The following is an 18768-nucleotide window of genomic DNA, read 5'->3' as shown; positions in this document are numbered from 1 at the left end:
TCTCGGTAGATTGAGGCATCTCCTGATCCTTACTCTGAAAATGTGAAGTGCAGGACTTTCTCATTCTCTCTGCCTTTTTAATTTCCAGAAAGCTGTTGACTTGTCCAAGGATGATCTGTTAGGTGACATTCTACAGGACCTGAACACTGAGGTAAGTGAATCTCCAGGAGTTGTCAAATATTCAAGTGAACATGGGCTGAAGAAACAATTCAGTAATTAATATGAAACAGACTTATTGTTAGAATGCACAGCAAACTCCAGTGACAACCCCACCACCAAAACCCCAACCAAAACAAACCTCCAAACCAAAACCAAGCCCTTCAAATTGGTCTCTTCTCCCCATTTTAGGTGAATAGTTTCTAGCCACTCTAGGCTCTGTTGACTGTGTGGGGCTGTGTTTGAGGTAGTCAGAGTACACATGGGCCATTGCAGGGAAGGCATGCTGCTTGTGCTCAGTTGCTGCCGTGTATGTGCCCGAAATAGATTGAAGCCTGTCAGTCTGCACAGTCAGGCGTGAGATCCTCGTCCTGAATTCCAAGTGGGGGTGAGGGAAGAGTCGGTGAGCTGTCCCTCATACGACTCAGACAGGTTCGGCTGTACTGGAATTTGCAGTTGGGCTGTTTCAAGGCAAGACTGAACTCTCAGTTAGAGATGTGCTTCTTTCTAAGTGATCTTCAATTAAAATGACTAACACCAACACTGTGTAGTTCAGGTTTGACAGTTTTAAAATGTAATATTCTGGAAGGGTAAGGGAGAAGTATGTTAAGTTTTAAAAAGAAAAAAAATTGATGAGGGGTGGAGTCAGTATCTATTCTGGTTTTCTAGTGAGTCTGTGGTATTGTTGCTATAGTAACCTCACTGTATGAACATAGATCTGTGGGGGGAACAGGGAGGGGGAAAAAAGTGCTTTGCTCATTGGGCTTCATTGGGGGAAGAAATGTACTTTTTGTGTCTTGTGGTAAACCAAGCATGGCAGTGAATGTCTGTCTACCCCCTCCTAGACACCACAAATAACTCCACCACCTGTAATAATACCAAAAAAGAAAAGATCCAGTGGAGCTTCACTGAATCCTTTCTCTGTGCACACCCCCAAGGTATAGTGTGTGGAAATACCTTCAGTCTTGATTTACATTACTGCTTAAAACTTATTTTGTTGCTTTTCTATGTGAGTGAAATGCCTTTGAATTTGTTCTTGTTTTTGTTTTAAATTAGGACTCCTGTTTCATTATATAGTTTCATATATTTCAAAAATAGCATGTGCCTGCTTTTTTCATAGTAAATTTTGTAGTAACTGGTATATGTTTATTATAGGTATTGCAACTGTGCTAAATGCAATCATTTTCTTCCTGGAAACAAGTTTTTTTTTTTTTTCTGTAATCCTAGGTAACAGTAAAATAATTGAGGCTGTTACATTAATAATACATAAAATTGTTTTATAAATGGGAACTGTCATTATCTCTGGTCAGGGTAGGACAGTTGCATATTTTTAGTATGCAGGTCTAACTGACTAAACATTTAAAAACATTGACAGGCAGCTCCTTCAGGAAAAACTGCTCCCCCGGCCTCAAGGAAGGAGCCTTCATTAACTCCTGTTCCTCTTACATGTGCTGAATTTGCTGGTAAGTCTCCTGTCAAGCACAATTGCAAGGATGTTAAGCAGTTGCAGAGTGCTGTCAAAAGATGGAGGCCCCGTGAAGGAGGAAGTGGAGAAAATTTGAAGGGCTTGAGTAGGCAGTTTCCCTGAGAAAGGTTTGAATTCATAGCAGGAAAAGTTAAAAACATCCAATTTGGGAATTGAAGAGCAAGGCAAATAGCATGTGGGCCAGGGGTAGTCTGCTATTGCACCGTCGGGGAAGCTTTTGTGCTGGGTGGCAGTAACATGTGATGGGAATGTGTGACGCCGCCCTCAGGAGAGCCCAGGATGCCACTGTGTTCAGATGACAAGGAGGAGTCGGGGGCAATGGAATTTGAAGATGGTGACTTTGATGAGCCCATGGAAGCCGAGGAGGTGGATGTGGAGCCCGTGGCTGCCAAGACTTTGTGCCAAGAGAGGGAGCCAGCAGAGGAGGCGAAACACGAGGCTGATTCTGGGAAAGGGACCACATCCTCCTCGTAAGAGCATTTTATGACTTCTCTGCCAAGTAGTGCTACACTTACTCTGTTGGATTTTGAAAGGTTTTTGAAAATGTGATTTTTGCAGAGCAAGTTTTCTCCCAGATATCTCTTGTTGGGACATGGATCAGGAAGATGACAGCAGTTTCTTAGCCCCAGAAGTTCAAGTGGATTCCAGTCACCTCCCACTGGTAAAAGGAGCTGATGAAGAACAAGTATTTCAGTTTTATTGGCTGGATGCTTATGAAGATCCATACAGCCAACCAGGTAGTCATATAGTTACATATGGTAACTGAATGTCTTGAACACAGAATGGCACCTTTCCCTGAAGTGCTTTAGTGACTGTAATTGGCACGGGCTCTGCCCCCATGTTCATAGTAAGAGAGCAACACTCGTTTACTGTAAAGTTCATGAGACCTGGATGGAGAGAGTTTGTGGTGTGAATAATCTTTACACTCTTATTCCGAAAACTGGTTATATGTGGTTATATGTGGTTAACTGTGATTTCACAGTGTGTGCTTGGAATTCACTGTTGATGTATCTGAACATATTGGAATGCACTTAAAGTGGAATCAATCACTAATTGGTGCCTTCAGCAGTGTGAACACCTGCCACATGCCAGGCCCTGAGATGGGGTGAACAAGCTGGGCAAATTCCCTGTCCTAGTGGAGCTTTCATTCTAGTGGGGTAAAGGCAGTTATTTGGGGGGTGACCAGGGAAGGCCTATTGGGTTGGGTTTTGAGGTATGTTCAGAGCTGAGGAGAGAGTATTTCAGCCTGAGGAACCCAGAAATGCAGAGGCCCGGGGAGAGAAAGGAGGAGACCTGAGTGGTTGTAGCAGAGTAGTCAGATGACAAGATTGGTTGGAAATTAAGTTGGAGAAAAGGCAAAGGCCGGACAATGAGGGACCTTGAAAGCTGCGTTGAGGAGTTGAGACCTTACTCTAAGAACAGTGGTGAGGCAGGGGAGGATTTTCAGTGTGGGGTGCAGGGGTGAGGGGTAGAGTGGGGCCATGGTTGGATTTACATCTGAGCAGGAACCATGTGGTTTATGTGGAGAAAAGCCTGCACGTGTGTGGGTGTGGCCGGGCCAGAGTAGGGAGTGTAGAAGACCTGAAGATCAGTCTGTCCAGGGCAGGTGTGGAGGAGGAGAGAAGTCAGTTACTTTTACTTGGACTTTGACATGAACTCGAGGATGGATGGATGTGGCATTTGAGAGAAAGGAGGAATCAAGGCTAAGTCGCAGGTCCTCCTCCAAATGAACTTTTACTATGAATCCTGACTCACAGAGTCAGGAGGGCTCCCATTTCCTCTGTGCTGTTTGAGTCCTTCTTCACTGTGGGGCCAGGCAGGACAAGGCATGTCAGATTCAGAAAAGAGACAGTATACACCCTTAAACAGTTGCCTTTATTCAGATCCATATCTGAATCGAAGGGCAGGTACAAACTGAATTTTTCCAAATGATTTCCTTGAGGATTAAGTATTAAACCATCAGACTTGGAGCCAGATTTACCACCAAGATACTTGGATTGGCTTGCACTGGGAAAATGGTACTGGTCTCTTGGGAGGCGGCAGTATTAATATGCTCCGCTTATCAAAGTGTTGAAGCTTGCACAGCTGCTGGAGTAGCAAACTGCCATGTGTTTGTTGCTCAGGTGAAGATGCCAGCAGTCTTAGAAATGGTATAAACTCTAGGGTAAGACCATCTGGTTAGATGCTCTCACTTCTTTGATGGTTTTGTAACTTGCTGGTGCCAGGTAGGCTGGCAAGTGTGATTTCACAAGGCTTTGGAAATTAAACCCAGGATGGCTCTATTGTACAGTTTTAAGGGACACCCCTGAAGCACAGCCTCATAGCCAGTGCTCTGGAATTGGGTGAATGGTGGACCTGCCCATCCCAGAGCCACCTGCCTGTGCCTTACTGTGTCCGTTCCTTGTAGAATTTTATTCCCTGACTTGATTCATGGTCCCATCAAAACCAGAAATCTGAGAGCCCGCCTTGAGTCCCCTACCCTCCTCACTTTCCTCACCAAGTCTTACTCGTTTTCTCCTCCTAAACTGGACAAGCTGTCTTCTCTTCTCACAACTCCCACCCTTGAGCCCTTCCTGCTCCCAACACCAACCTCTTCATTGACTCCTCAGCTGTCATCCCTCACATGGCGGCCTGAATGATGGCTTCTGACATCAGTTCTTCATTACAGAAAATCCACAGTGGCTGCTGCCTGCAACTTACAGTCCAAATTCCTTAACAAGGCTTCTTTTGTCTGCTGTGTGGGACTTCTGTGTCCTAGAATAGTCTGTACCTGCTGCTCTTTATACCATATCCCTTTCCTCCCTCACCTGACTCCCCCCACCCCCCACCCCCAGTACTGTCTCCTGGAATGTTCCTAATCCTCCAGACTGGCCTAAGAGCCCCTTCTGTGACCCCATCATACCCTAACCATAGTCATGGATGGGCCTTTTCAACCACTATTGGGAAATACTTCGCAGTTGAAAGAGGTATCAGTCTGTTATTGGCCTGTTTTCTTATTGCTAGGTTAAAAGGAGAGGACAGCTAGTGCTGCCAAAGGAGTCAGAGATCATCATCTCTAGTTATACACTTAAAGCAGAGGAAGCTGAGGCTCCGAAAGATAAAGTGGTCAGCTCCTCAGTTGCAGAGGGCTCGGCTTCTCACCTGCAGTCCACTCTGCATTTCCATGGTGCTTCTGAAGTTTTGTCCTCTGTGATTGATGCCAACGGGTTAAATAAGATGGCTTAAAAAAAAAAAGTCCTGTAATCTCAGAGGGTTGAACAGTTTCATCTTGATAGCAGGTAATGATCACTGAGCCTTGCTGAAATCAATGCTGCTAATAAAAACGAAGTACTCCCAAAGACCCTGTTATTGTTTCTCACTTTCTTACAGATTCTAAGTAAGTCAGTTGTTGCTGAATGCTCCATAATTATGAAAAGAATCTTACTCTTTGCATATGGGAAGATATCCTGTCTTCATTATGACTTTTTCAAGGTTGAATAATCCTGACTGCACCTGGCTTCAGCTAGTAACTTTAAGGGGAATGTAATCTTTGTTTACCATGATCTTTTTGTGGCAAATGAGGCATAAACAGTGTCAAATGTGTTGCATGAAGTGTGATATTAGTTTGACTGTAAAATGAGCTATTTGAATCTTTGAATCCAATATTAGGGTCTTTATTTTTCTTTGCATAGAATTTTGTTTTTTCGTCTCTAACTGTTGTGAGGATGACTTTTAATTTTCTGAGCTACTGTGACTTTTTTTCTTTTTTAATCATCCCCACAGTCCTCCCTTCCCTCTCCCCTATCTTCCCCCCACCCCTGCCTCTTTTACCCCAGCTGAATATTAGACAACTCTTGTAAGAATTTTAATCATCTGCAGAAATGAGAATTCTTAGATGGTCTTATTTCTACTAGAACCTGTGACAAAAGGAAGCACTGATGAGCTATCTTGTGACACTGGAGTAATTGGCTTTGTGAACAGTAGCCTTTGCTTGTGCCAGAATTTTCTTTCTTTTTTTTTTTTTCAGAATTTTCTTAGTGTCTCAGGCAAGTGGCCCTGTTGAATAGCTGTGTTGATGACTGCTGTCTAATTATTCACAGAGCCCGGGATTTTGCATAGTGGCCATCTCTTAGGTTGACTGTCAAATCTGTGGAGTCTTTTCTCTTTTTCCAACCTTTTATTTTGTATTGAGGTATAGCTGATTAACAAACGATGTTGTGACAGTTTCAGATGAACAGTGAAGGGACTCAGCCATACATATACATGTATCCATTCTCCCCCAAACACTACTCCCATCCAAGCTGCCATATAACATTGAGCAGAGTTCCCTGTGCTGTACTGCAGGTCCTTGTTGGTTATCCATTTTAAATATAGCAGTGCAGAGTCATTTTTTGATGACTAGTTTTCATGAACAATGACTCGATGTCCAGAAAGGCTTGGTCTACTTTGTGGTGTACATCACTTAGGGATCTCAAAAGGAGCTTGTCTCCTGATTTGGTTACTAGACCATTTGTTAAACTGACATAGGAGAGAGAAGAACAACACAAACGCTTACCAGCCAGATGTCTTTGGTAGTCTGTGAAGTAGAAAGGGTGAATTAGGAAATAATAGTTGAGCTCTGAGATATTTACTATTATATGGAATAAGATATGAGATGAATTATGTTTTTCCAAAACAGTTTTATGTACAGAAGACTACTGATGTACCATACATAGTTATCCTTACATAGAAATGTTAGTTTTTGTTGGTAAGTACAAGTGCTGAAAAGGAATTTAGTGTTCTCAGAGTTCTCACAAGAGGTTTAAATAGATTTGTTGGAGAACAGTTTGCTTTTTTGATTTCTCTTAATCTGGGTAATTCTGGTTCTAGGGAAAATGTTTTTCCCCCTACACTGATCTAGGATGTCTCCCTAGTTTTTGACGTGTGTCTTCATTGAGGTGGCATGTCTTTCTAATTCCCCAGGGGTTTCTGCACTGACGCAAGGTATCTACTCAGACCTGGGATGTCGCCCTAATAGCTGAGGCTTGTCTGCATTTATCTAGGATGTTTCCCTACTTCTAGGGCGAATGTTTCCACCACGTTACTGGTGTGATATTGCCATACAGCATAGTTACTGAGTAAAGGACCTGGTCTTCGAGATTGGGTAGCGGATACAAATTTGCTGTAGAAAATGACTTAACGTGAAAGCATACATGTGTGGACACATACAGTGAGCTTTTATGTCATCCCTTTAATGTGATATAATTGAAATGTGTACTGTTTCATGATTTTTACTTATTCTTTCAGGTGTGGTATTTCTGTTTGGCAAAGTCTGGATCGAATCTGCTGACACCCATGTGAGCTGCTGTGTCATGGTGAAGAACATCGAGCGAACGCTCTGTTTCCTTCCCCGTGAAATGGTAACCCTTAGTACACAGCTTTTATTCCAAGTGCATTCTGTCTTCTGCCACCAACCTGGTCCTTTGATAGGGCTGTGACTTATCTACAACCTAGAAATGGTCCTTTCTTTTTAAAAAAAATACTCCTGGTTCTTAGTTGTGGCACATGGGATCTAGTTCCTTGACCAGGGATCAAATCCTGGGCCCCCTGCATTGGGAGGTGGAGTCTTAGCCACTGGACCACCAGGGAAGTCCCTTTATGGTCCTTTCTTATTGCCTGCCTTATGACCCCCTGATTGTTAGCAGCTCCATTAGACATTTGGAAAAGTGGAAAAATGGAGTAAAACACTGTTTTTCAACTTGTTAGAGCATCAAAGTGCCTGAGTTTCAGTATATAAGGCTGTCTATCCCCCAACTCTCCATTTCCATGATTATCGGCGTTGAGAATATATGGCTCTAAAATAGGACATGACATTTGGCCCATGAAAAACAGTTTTCATGCTTTTGTTATTTCCTCTACAGCCATTTAACAGGGTCAGTTCCATTTGCTCCTCCTTTTTATTTGCCCTTAACATCCATACTCCCCTCTCAGCCCCAGCCCCTCCCTATCTCAGTTGAACTGTGAAGCATTTTGGTCAAGATTTACAACATTATTCTCCCATTTTGTAGGATTGGTCATCTTTATCTCTGGTTTGCTTTTATGATGTCATTGGGAGGAATTGGGCACTGGATTTAGTATATTTTTGGGTCCATTTGTATTTTTGAACTCACCTTGTTCTATTAGATGTTTGAGTGGGTAAAGATGAAAATTGATTTAGACTGGGTTTCTGGTAGTTGAGAAGATCTTATTTACAGATACCTTTTCCCCCTCCCCTTGCCTGCCCTCTCCATGGGAAAGCAGAAAGTTGATCTAAATACGGGGAAAGAAAGTGGAACTCCAGTTACCATGAAGGATGTTTATGATGAATTTGATGAGAAAATAGCAGCAAAATATAAGATTATGAAATTCAAGTCCAAGGTTTGTATTTGGTGATAATTTTTTGGTTCTGTGTATTAGTTATTTGTTAGTTTTCTGATTTATGGAAATTTCATAGATATCAATATAAAACCAATATGTTAGATGCATAAAAACAGTTATGTCTTTCTCTTTAAACTGTAGAAAATAATGTTCATCGGTTTGAATAAAAAGGTAATATGTATAAAGTAATGGCTTCCAGTACTTGAAGCATATCTTGTCCTCTTATTCTGAAATGGAGGAGAAACTGTTCTGATCTTGTTTATATTGGTTTATTGCTAAGTTGTCTTGGTCACAAGGTTAAATCTTTAAAAATCAGGAACTGTGATGCTATTTCTGATAGAATAAAGTTCTTCTATTCATGTGATGCATATTGATTAGTTAGTTGTCTTGATTGTAGTGAAATATTGATGCCCTTGGCCATAGTTGTAGGGCTGTAACTCCCTCAGGACACCGGCCATTAACAGTGTTTGTAATAAAGGGAGGATTGAGTTGCTGAAGATGAGGCTAACTGAGCTGTTTGAGCTTTGACTTGTGGGTGATGGATCAAGTCTCTCTGAAGTTCTAGAAGCAATGTGATGTAATGGTAAAGAGTGTAGGGACTGGTGCTTTAAGTCCTAGCTCTACCACATCCTGGTCTGTTATCTTGGACAAGCGCTGAGTGACTTCTCTGGGCCTCTTTCTTCACCTGAGAAATGGGGCCGTATTTTAAGAGCTGTTGGAAGAGTTAAGTAAGTTAATTGATATTAGTGATTGAATCAGTCCTTGGTGTATAGCAAGCACTCAGTACATGTATGCTGTAATTATAATGTTTATTACTAATTTTTCTAGCAAGATGGAGTTGCTTAGTATCAAAGAGTAGCAAATGATTTAGTACATCGACAATGTAAACATTTTTAGTGTTTCATTGCCTCTCTTGAATGCAAATATTTCTAAATTCTCTAGTGTCCCAAAGAAGTCTTAAACATTTTGTCACTAGGTATTTTTCATCCCAGATGAAAGGGGGGGGGAAAGATGCTTTTTTGGTGTATTTAATGCTTGTCAATTTAATTTTTGAAGTTTCTTTGTCTTAATGATTTTTAAATATCAACTTACCTAGGTAGTAGAAAAGAACTATGCTTTTGAGATACCTGATGTTCCGGAGAAATCTGAGTACTTGGAAGTTAGATACTCGGTAAGTCAAATAAAGAAAATGAATGGATTTGGGTTGAAAATGGCGTTTTCCTATTTTTGAGTTTTCAGCTGGCTTTTAATTAGGAGTATTGGCAGGGCTCTTCAAACTCACAGTTCACTGAAGTGAACTTATAGTCATGAATAATTAAAATGAATAAAATGAATTTGAATATGTAGACTATAGGTTATACTGCCTTTCTCTGCTTTCAAGTATGCATCTGTAAAAACATAAGTTGAAATGACACAACTGTTTGTCAAGTGGAACAAATGCACAAGATGGAGTTGAACGTCATTAGTCTGTTGAAGTGTCCGTCTGAGCAGTGAAAAGGTGAGAGGAGAGCATCAGTAGTGTTGCCGTAATGCTGCTCTTGCTCCCGTGACAGACAAGGTCACTGCTGCAGGATGTTAATTAACTGGACCTTAACCTCTCTTTACTTCCGTTCTAGTGTTTTGATCTCATGATGTTGGAAAAGGGAAACTTAAGAAATGTCTGACAGTGGTGTTGTAAAGCACCATGGAAGCATTTTGAATGATTCTCACTCCCTTGCTTTCATTCTTCTAATGGAGTTGTACTTATTTGGCTATTCATCAGGAAGGCATGTACAGCTTTGGACAGAAATCCTCTTTTGAGGGAGCTTCTTGACCCATTTTTCTTCTAATGGGTGTCATCAAGATGCATTATTTTGTCATTGTGATTTGTTTTTGTTTCATGCTGTGAAATGTTTTGGATTTCATGTGTGGCAAATTACATTTCATATATATCAAAGAGGTTTCTTCTGGTGGTTCATAGAGAGGCTTTTGTTTATTTCAAATACAGAGTTTGGAAAATGTGAAGTAATAGTTTTAAGCAAAAAAAAAAAAAAAAAGGATTTTTTTTTCTTTGCTTTTTTCAGGCTGAAATGCCACAGCTTCCTCAGGATTTGAAAGGAGAAACTTTTTCTCATGTATTTGGGACCAACACATCCAGCCTGGAACTGTTCTTAATGAATAGAAAGATCAAAGGACCTTGTTGGCTTGAAGTGAAAAATCCACGTAAGGAGACATTTACTTTCAGAACGCTCAGTAAATTGCTGATAGATGTGGTTTTTAGAAGTTAAAGACTTGGGCTCTTAATTTCAGTGTGACCACTTCCTTTTTTATGTTTGTTTCTTTAAGTAAGTTCCTTGAAGTATGTTTGAAATCACTCTTTTGTTTTGATGGTTCACATTTTAATGAGAGGGAGGGTTTAGTTAACCTAGACAGACATTCCGGCACGTCCTTCATTGTGTTGCTATCATTGTGGCCTTCCGACCTGGCTGACATGGCCCAGCTGTTCAACATGGTGAACTGCTTACTTCTGAAGGAGTGAAATTTCACTGCCCAGTGTGGATAGTGTGTGTATGGTCTCTTACCTGGTGGTTTTCAGTATTTGCATTTATGATACTCTGTTTTGTCTTAATAAGTTTCTTAAAACTTTTTTTGGATTCCTCTAAGCAGTGTTTTTGTTCTTATAAACCTCTTTTGGAGTCTTGGATGTTTTTGAAAAGTCAGATAAAAGCTGTGAGCTTTTTTCCCAGGAAAATGAACATACGTGTACATACACACACGAAGATTTGTATACAATCCAATAATGTGGTTTATTTTTAGTTAGATGTTATTATAAGACCTTCTTAGTAGAAGGTAGGATTGAAGACCATTTCAATTAATTACAGATGTCTTAATTATAGTGGCTTTTCTTTTTCAGCAAATAGCTATTGATTTGTTGTATCTATTCTCTTTCAGAGCTCTTGAATCAGCCAATCAGTTGGTGTAAAGTTGAGGCAATGGTCTTGAAACCGGACCTGGTGAACGTAATTAAGGATGTCGGTCCTCCTCCAGTTGTGGTCATGTCTTTGAGCATGAAGACAATGCAGAATGCAAAGACACATGAAAATGAGGTAAAGAAATAGGGCATATTTTGTACCTAGGCTTGGGGTACGATGCTTCTTGAAATTGTACAGCTCCTCTGTAAGGGAAGGTTGTTTTTTGTGGAAAGGAAAGAATACTAATTTACTGCCAAACTCCATTTTGAAGAATAAATTGAATTTATCTGATGTTGGAGCTTTTTTCCCCATTTTTTATTTTAGAGAACTGCACATGGACATAGAATAATATAATGAACTCCTCTGTACCCATCACTCATATTCACCAGTTAGCAAGATTTTGTCACACTTGTTTATCACCCCCCTTCTTTTTTTTCCTCCTGAAGTATTTTAAAGCTAATCTCAGACATTGTGTCATTTTACCCTTGTATACTTTGGTATGCATCCCTCAGAACATGCACACTTTCTTAAAGAATACCATTTGTTGTTGTTGTTCAGTCGCTAAGTCGTGTCTGACTCTTTGCAACCCCATGGACTGCAACATTTCAGGCTCCTCTGTCCTCGACTATCTTTTGGAGTTTACCCAAACTCATGTCCATTGAGTCAGTGATGCCATCCAGCCATCTCATCCCCTGTCGTCCCCTTCTCCTGCTCTCAATCTTTCCCAACATCAGGGTCTTTTCCAGTGAGTGGGCTCTTCACATCTGGTGGCCAAAGTATTGGAGCTTCAGCTTCAGCATCAGCCCTTCCATGAATATTCAGGGTTGATTTCCTTTAGAATTGACTGGTTTGATCTCCTTGTAGTCCAAGGGACTCTCAAGAGTCTTCTCCAACACCATAATTCAAAGGCATCAGTTCTTTGGCCCTCAGCCTTCTTTATTGTCCAGCTCTCACATCTGTACGTGACTACTGGAAAAACCATAGCTTTGACTGTGTGAACCTGTGTCAGCAAAGTGATGTCTCTGCTTTTTAAGTTACTTATTTTTATAAATTTTTTGTTACTTATTTTTGCTTCCTCTTTTATAAAGTATCATTATAAACTCATGGACTTTATATATACTTAATATATTTCAATCTGTTGTGATCATTAATTTTTTTTTATTTGCTGCTTAAATCGTCTCTCTTTGGTCAGTGGGAACTTCTTTATGTTTGCTTGTAAATCCTTTTGGCATAGATAGGGATCTTTTTTTTCCCATTTATTTATATTAGTTGGAGGCTAATTACTTTACAATATTGTAGTGGTTTTTGCCATACATTGACATGATTCAGCCATGGATTTACATGTATTCCCCATCCCGATTCCCCCTCCCAGGGATCTTTTTTAACAGCAGCATTTTGGCAATGTTTTTTCCTTTTGTATGTGATTTGATGTTTTAATAGTAGTTGATATAGTAGATAGTTAATAGTTAAAGTGTTAGGGGAAAGTTTAATTATTTTAAAAAGATCCTTCGTCTAGAGTGAGGTTTCTAAATACTGTTTCCCAAGAAAGGAAATGGGGTTTTGTGAGGAAGTAGCTGATTCAGGGCAGTAATTGTCCAAGGTAAGCCTGGAACGTCTTGTTATACCAGGAGGCATGGACATTATTAAAATCTACTGAAGGTATGTCAGAAGGACTCAGGAAACAACTTGAATAGTACCCTATGTCAAAGATGGAGCAATTTGAGCATGTATAATTGCAATAGATTGAAACACATGACTTCATAATGATACTGTAAACACAGGACTACACTGTTCACTGCAAAGTAAGCTAGGGAACCAACTCATTATTTTGAAAATTGGTAAATGAATTGAATCAAACATTTATCTTGACTCTTTTGAACATACCTTGTACCTCAGGTAACCAAATGATCAGTGGAGGGAGGTTTACCTTTGTAGCTTTCCAGTTAGTAAATGATGAAGGAAGAATTGGATCTAGCTACTTTGCAATCCATAATGAGATAAATGATCTAGGTTTGATTTCCAGAGGCTGTTAATATCACTAGAATAGAGGTAACCAGACATGACGTGATAACTAGTGGTGGTAATGGTGGTTTAGTCTGTGGTGATCAGTAGCAACTCCAAAGAATTCTTGCCAAATATTGAATCAGATTTTGATTAAGCCTTCAAATATAAATATGAATATACAGGCAGTACAGAAACAGGAACATGTTAAATGACATTCTTAGGATACAAGCAGCAGAATTTATAATGGGGGACACTGTAGGATAATGCAACCCAGTTTCTTCAACAAATAAATTGCAGAGAAGTAATAGATGGGGAGGAGTTGTGCTGAGACAGTTTTATTACATGTCAACCAGTTGCAAAGTATGTTGATAAATACAGTTGAAAAAGTTGGGAAGACACAAGAATTTGAATCCTGCCAGGATATTTAATCAGGGCTTCCCTGATAGCTCAGTTGGTAAAGAATCCACCTGAAATGCAGGAGAGCCCACTTCAGTTCCTGGGTCAAGAAGATCCCCTGGAGAAGGGATAGGCTACCCAGTCCAGTATTCTTGGGCTTCCCTGGTGGCTCAGCTGGTAAAGAATCTACCTGCAATGCAGGAGACCTGGGTTTGATCCCTGGGTTGGGAAGATACCCTGGAGAAGGGAAAGGCTACCCACTCCAGTATTCTTGTCTGGAGAATTCTGTGAATCCCAAGGGGTCGTGAATCCCAAGGGGTCGAAAAGAGTTGGATGTGACTGAGCAACTTCATTTTCACTTTCAAGGAATCACTGTTCATTGACTTAGCTGGCATGATTGTATTGCATATGAAAAAACTTTTCATGTTTTAAAGTAATGGCTGTCAACTGGGTGCGATTTTAGCCCTCCAGGGGACTTTTGGCCATGTCTGCAGACAGTTTCGATTGTCACAACATGGAGACTGGGGAGTGGGGAGTGATGCTTTTGGCAGCCGTGGGAGCTAAATTTCCCACAATGCACAGAGCGGCCCCAGCAACAAAGAATTATTTGGCCTAAAATGTCCACAGTGCTGAGGTTGAGAAACACTATTCATATATGAGAAACATATAACCTGCTGAATTATTTCTGGATAAAGTGATAGGTATGGATTTTGCTTCAAAATAATGTGGGGTAGGGCTGTTTATGAATTGATAATTTAAGCTGGATGATTACTATATGAGAATTGATCTTATTATTTAATTTTTTATTTAAATACTTTCATAATAAAAGTTAAAATATTCTTTTGAACTAAAATCTATATCTTTTTATGTTCTTGGTAATTTTGGTGAGAATGCAGATGACATAGTAGGTGTGTGATAAGTAATTTTCTTCTCTGCAGATTATTGCTGTGTCAGCGTTGGTCCATCACAGCTTTGCATTAGATAAAGCACCTCCACAGCCTCCCTTTCAGTCACACTTCTGCGGTATGTATGTTTTAAGGCGATTTACTAATGGCTTAATTTTTGTTTTTCTTGTTTCTTCTCCAGCTGTTGGTCAGTAACTTCAAAAAAATATTTTCAAGGATAACTAGTTCATACTGCTAAGCAAATATTTTTTTACCTTGAAGTATAGTTGATTTACAATATTGTGTTAATTTCAGATGTATAAGAAGATGATTCACTTTTACGTATATATATCTTTTCAGATTATTTTCTATTATAGGTTATTATAAGATATTTGACATAATTTTCTGTGTTACGCAGTCAGTCCTTGTTGCTGATCTGTTTTATGCATGGTAGTTTATTAATCCCATACTCTAAATTTATCATACTCTTATGTATTTGTTTATTCTTTTTTTTAAGATTTATTATAAACTCAGAAAATTGAGGTATAACTGACATGTAGAATTAGTTTTAGATGTACAACATAATGATGCCATATTTGTACATGTAGCAAAATGATCACTACAATAAGTCTCATTAACATCCATCACTGTAGTTAGAATTTTTTTCCCTTGGTGATGAGAACTTCTGCGATTTTTTCTTTCAGCAACTTTCAAATATACTGTACAGGATTATTAATTGTAGTCACCATGCTATACGTTACATACCCAGGGCTTATTTAGTTTGTACTTAATTGTACCCTTCACCTGTTTCATGAAACCCCCTCCCACTCTACTAACCACTGTCTGTTTTCTGTATCTGTGAGCTCATTTTTGTCATTTTCTTTTGTTTTTTGAATCCACATTTAAGTGAGATCATATATTTATTTGTTTTCTCTGTCTTATTTCTCTTAGCATAATGCTCTCTAGATCCATCTGTATTCTTGAAAATGACAAGTTACTGTTTTTATTATTTTCAGATAAATACCCAGAAGTGGAATTGCTGGATTATATGGTTGTTCTGTTTTTACGTTTTTGAGTAAACTCCATACTGTTTTCCACAGTGACTGCATTAGTTTACATTCCCACCAACTGTGCACAAGGATTTCCTTTTCTCTCCATCCTCTCCAACACTTCTTATCTCCTCTCTTTTTGATAATAACCATTCTAACAGGTGTGGGGTAACATCTCATTGTGGTTTTGGATTTCTCTGATGATTTGTGGTGTTGAGTATCCTTTCTTGCACCTGGTGTCCATCTATATAATGGCTGTTCAGCTCTTCTGCCCAGTTTTTGATTATTATTTTTTGGTTGTTAAATGCATTTTAAAAAATATATATGTTGGATATCAATGCCTTATTGGATATATGATTTGCAAATATTTTCTCCCATTCAGTGGGTTGCCTTTGCATTTTGTTGATGGTTTCTTTTGCTCTGTAGAACTTTGTACCTTGGTGTAGTCCTACTTATTTATTTTTGTTTTTGGTGCCTTTGGTTTTGGTGTCAAATCCAAAAAGTCATTGCCAAAACTGATGTCAAGGAGCTTACTGCCTATGTTTTCTTCTAGGAGTTATATGGTTTCTGGTCTTGTATTAAAGTTTTTAATCCATTTTGAGTTAGTTTTTTGTGTATGGTATAAGGTAGTGGTCCAGTTTTTAATTCTTTTGTATATGGCTGTCCAGTTTTCCCAACATACTTTTTTGAAGAGATTGTCCTTTCTCTATTGTATAGTCTTGGCTCCTTTGTCATAAATTAATTGACTATGTTATACACTATGTTAAGTTTATTTCTGGCACTCTAATTCTGTTCCATTGTTCTATATGTCTGTTTTTATGCCAATACCATACTGTTTTCATTACTGTAGCTTTGTAATATAGTTTGAAATCAAGGTATGTGGTGCCTCCTGCTTTGTTCTTTCTCAAGTTTGCTTTGGCTATTCAAGGTCTTTTGTGGTTCCATATGAGTTTTAGGATAGTTTGTTTTGGTGATTCTTTAGACATTAAGGAGAATTTATATTAAGATGGTTTCCATTCAGAGACATTCAGTGTATGTGTATTCTTGAAATTGGATGAAGACGGGTGTTAGAATCTTTATTTTTTTCCTTTTTACAGTTGTATCTAAACCAAAGGACTGCATTTTTCCATATGATTTCAAAGAAAGCATTAAGGAAAAGGTAAATAACTCATTATTTATTCCTTTTAAACATGAAATATCTATTTGTTTAAAAAGAGAAAAGGAGAATGCTGTGGATTAGTAGAAATAAGATGTTTTCTATGTTAATTTGTTAGACCTATTCTTGTTAGATTGGGACTATGGCATTAACCCATTAAAACTATATTAGAGGTTTAAAACTAAAAATGTTTAACAATGTTTAAATGTTTCACCTCCTGGAAATAATAGGATTTGACACCTTATTAATAGATGAGGGTCTCAACCACCCCCCCTTCGGATAGCTTAATTGGAAGCTTTTCCAAAACTGCATGATGACTTGATTACTGTTTTAGCTAAGTATTGACTAAAGCCTGCCCCACCCTCTTACCCTCACCTCACTAGCTTGAAGGAAGTCATGAGAAGTTGAGGATGCTGTGGATATTAAAGGTGACATTTATTGGGAAGGTTGGTGTGGGATGGCTATATTTGATTAGTGATCTCTAAGCTCCCAGTATACTTCATGAAGAAGTTTTCATGGATCCTTAATAAAATGGGGGGGGAGGAGTAGTATAATGTGAGTTTTTCATAAAAGTTCAGTTCAGTCGCTCAGTCGTGTCTGACTCTTTGTGACCTCATGGACTGCAGCATGCCAGGTCTCCCTGCCCATCACCAACTCCTGGAGTTTACTCAAACTCATGTCCATTGAGTTTGTGATGTCATCCAACCATCTCATCCTCTGTCGTCCCCTTCTCCTCCTGTCTTCAATCTTTCCCAGCATCAGGGTCTTTTCAGATGAGTCAGTTCTTCACATCAGGTGGCTAAAGTATTGGAATTTCAGCTTCAGTGTCAGTCCTTCCAATGAATCTTTAGGTCTGATTTCCTTTAGGATGGACTGGTTGGATCTCCTTACAGTCCCAGGGACTTTGAAGAGTCTCCTCCAACACCACAGTTCAAAAGCATCAATTCTTCGGTGCTCAGCTTTCTTTATAGTCCAACTCTCACATCCATACATGACTACTAGAAAAACCATAGCTTTGACTAGATGGACCTTTGTTGGCAAAGTAATGTCTCTGCTTTTTAATATGCTGTCTAGGTTGGTCATAACTTTTCTTCCAAGGAGCAAGCGTCTTTTAATTTCATGGCTGTAGTCACCATCTGCAGTGATTTTGGAGCCAAAAAAAATAAAGTCTGACAGACTTCATAAAAGTAAATGTATTCAATATAAAAAATTTCTTTTTTGGAGAGTATGTTTTTTCCTTTATGAAATGCCTGTGTTGGTAAATTTGTAGGTTATTTTTGTGTTTTTAATGTCTTCACTTGACAAAATTAATAGCAACCTTACTGGGTTCCACTTACTTTAAATTGGTTTGAGAAGTCCAGTAGTCTGGGGGTACTATTGGATCAGGCTGTTATTTGTGGAGTGCCCTGAATTAGTAAGTAAAATGATCTAGGAAAATTCCATTAGAGTCAAACTGACATTTTGTAGCTGAGCTAGTGGTAGAAAACATAGCCATCAACTTAATTTTAAGATTCTTAATAAAGTGCATCTTTTGAATACCTGATTTCTGTTGAGTTGTGGAAGCCTTTTGTGTGTAGCTAGGTTTTATTTATATATAAGATGCTTATAGTTCTTACATGTATGTTTGTTTTTAGTCTAGTTTCTTATTTATGGGTTTTTATACCACTGTTTGGGATTAGTTTCTATAGTCCTTGGGATCTCTTTATGTGGTAAATACATAAATAGCAAAGTCTACCAGGAATTATATAGGAAAGTAAATAATGTTTTTGATAGGTTCTCTGATTCTTATGCTAACGTGTCCAGATGCACAAGAATGTCCCTGTGGAGGGACATTTCTGCACTCGATAGTGCTCAGTACTTAAAATCTTGCTTCATTCACATGCTTATTAGCAGAATGAGCTCCTCAGAGATTTTTGTGCAAGTATTACTGTGAAATCTAGAATCAGGAATTTCATTGCTGCGTTTTGTTTTGAAATGCATGTTTTTTTTTTTTTTAACCCTAAGCAATCTTACTGTGCTTAAGCAGAAAGCCAGGGAATAGTACTTGAGAATAGAGATAAGTGACTGGTATGTTTTTCTCTAACAGAATGTGAAGGTTGAGGTTGCTGCCACGGAAAGAACACTGCTAGGTTTTGTCCTTGCAAAAGTTCACAAAATTGATCCTGATATCATTGTGGTGAGTAGATCTTTGATCATGTCTTTGGGAAGCTCTTGATTCTTTAGTTCTTTTCAGTGTGCCTTGATTGGTACTTTTTGAGCAGCAGAGAATCTTTTCAGAGTGAAGTGACCTTGTGAACTGGTAGGAATTCGT

The 18768-nt window shown here is 39.0% G+C and overlaps 1 protein-coding gene across 3 annotated transcripts in view; it reads left to right on the top strand.

Moving 5' to 3' along the window:
• Positions 1 to 18768, top strand: part of POLA1 (DNA polymerase alpha 1, catalytic subunit) — a 285949-nt gene that overhangs the window by 12740 nt on the left and 254441 nt on the right. For all 3 annotated transcript variants that reach the window (XM_061135837.1, XM_061135836.1, XM_061135838.1), the window contains exons 6-18: positions 89 to 151; positions 1002 to 1094; positions 1532 to 1619; positions 1911 to 2112; positions 2201 to 2379; positions 6908 to 7020; positions 7901 to 8017; positions 9114 to 9188; positions 10081 to 10219; positions 10949 to 11103; positions 14307 to 14391; positions 16399 to 16460; positions 18544 to 18633. In XM_061135837.1, the coding sequence (XP_060991820.1) occupies positions 89 to 151; positions 1002 to 1094; positions 1532 to 1619; positions 1911 to 2112; positions 2201 to 2379; positions 6908 to 7020; positions 7901 to 8017; positions 9114 to 9188; positions 10081 to 10219; positions 10949 to 11103; positions 14307 to 14391; positions 16399 to 16460; positions 18544 to 18633 (1461 nt within the window). The remainder of the gene's footprint in view (positions 1 to 88; positions 152 to 1001; positions 1095 to 1531; positions 1620 to 1910; positions 2113 to 2200; positions 2380 to 6907; positions 7021 to 7900; positions 8018 to 9113; positions 9189 to 10080; positions 10220 to 10948; positions 11104 to 14306; positions 14392 to 16398; positions 16461 to 18543; positions 18634 to 18768) is intronic.

Source organism: Dama dama, chromosome X, assembly GCF_033118175.1.
Source record: "Dama dama isolate Ldn47 chromosome X, ASM3311817v1, whole genome shotgun sequence".
Lineage (NCBI taxonomy): Eukaryota > Metazoa > Chordata > Mammalia > Artiodactyla > Cervidae > Dama > Dama dama.
This window is presented reverse-complemented; position numbering and strand designations above follow the sequence as displayed.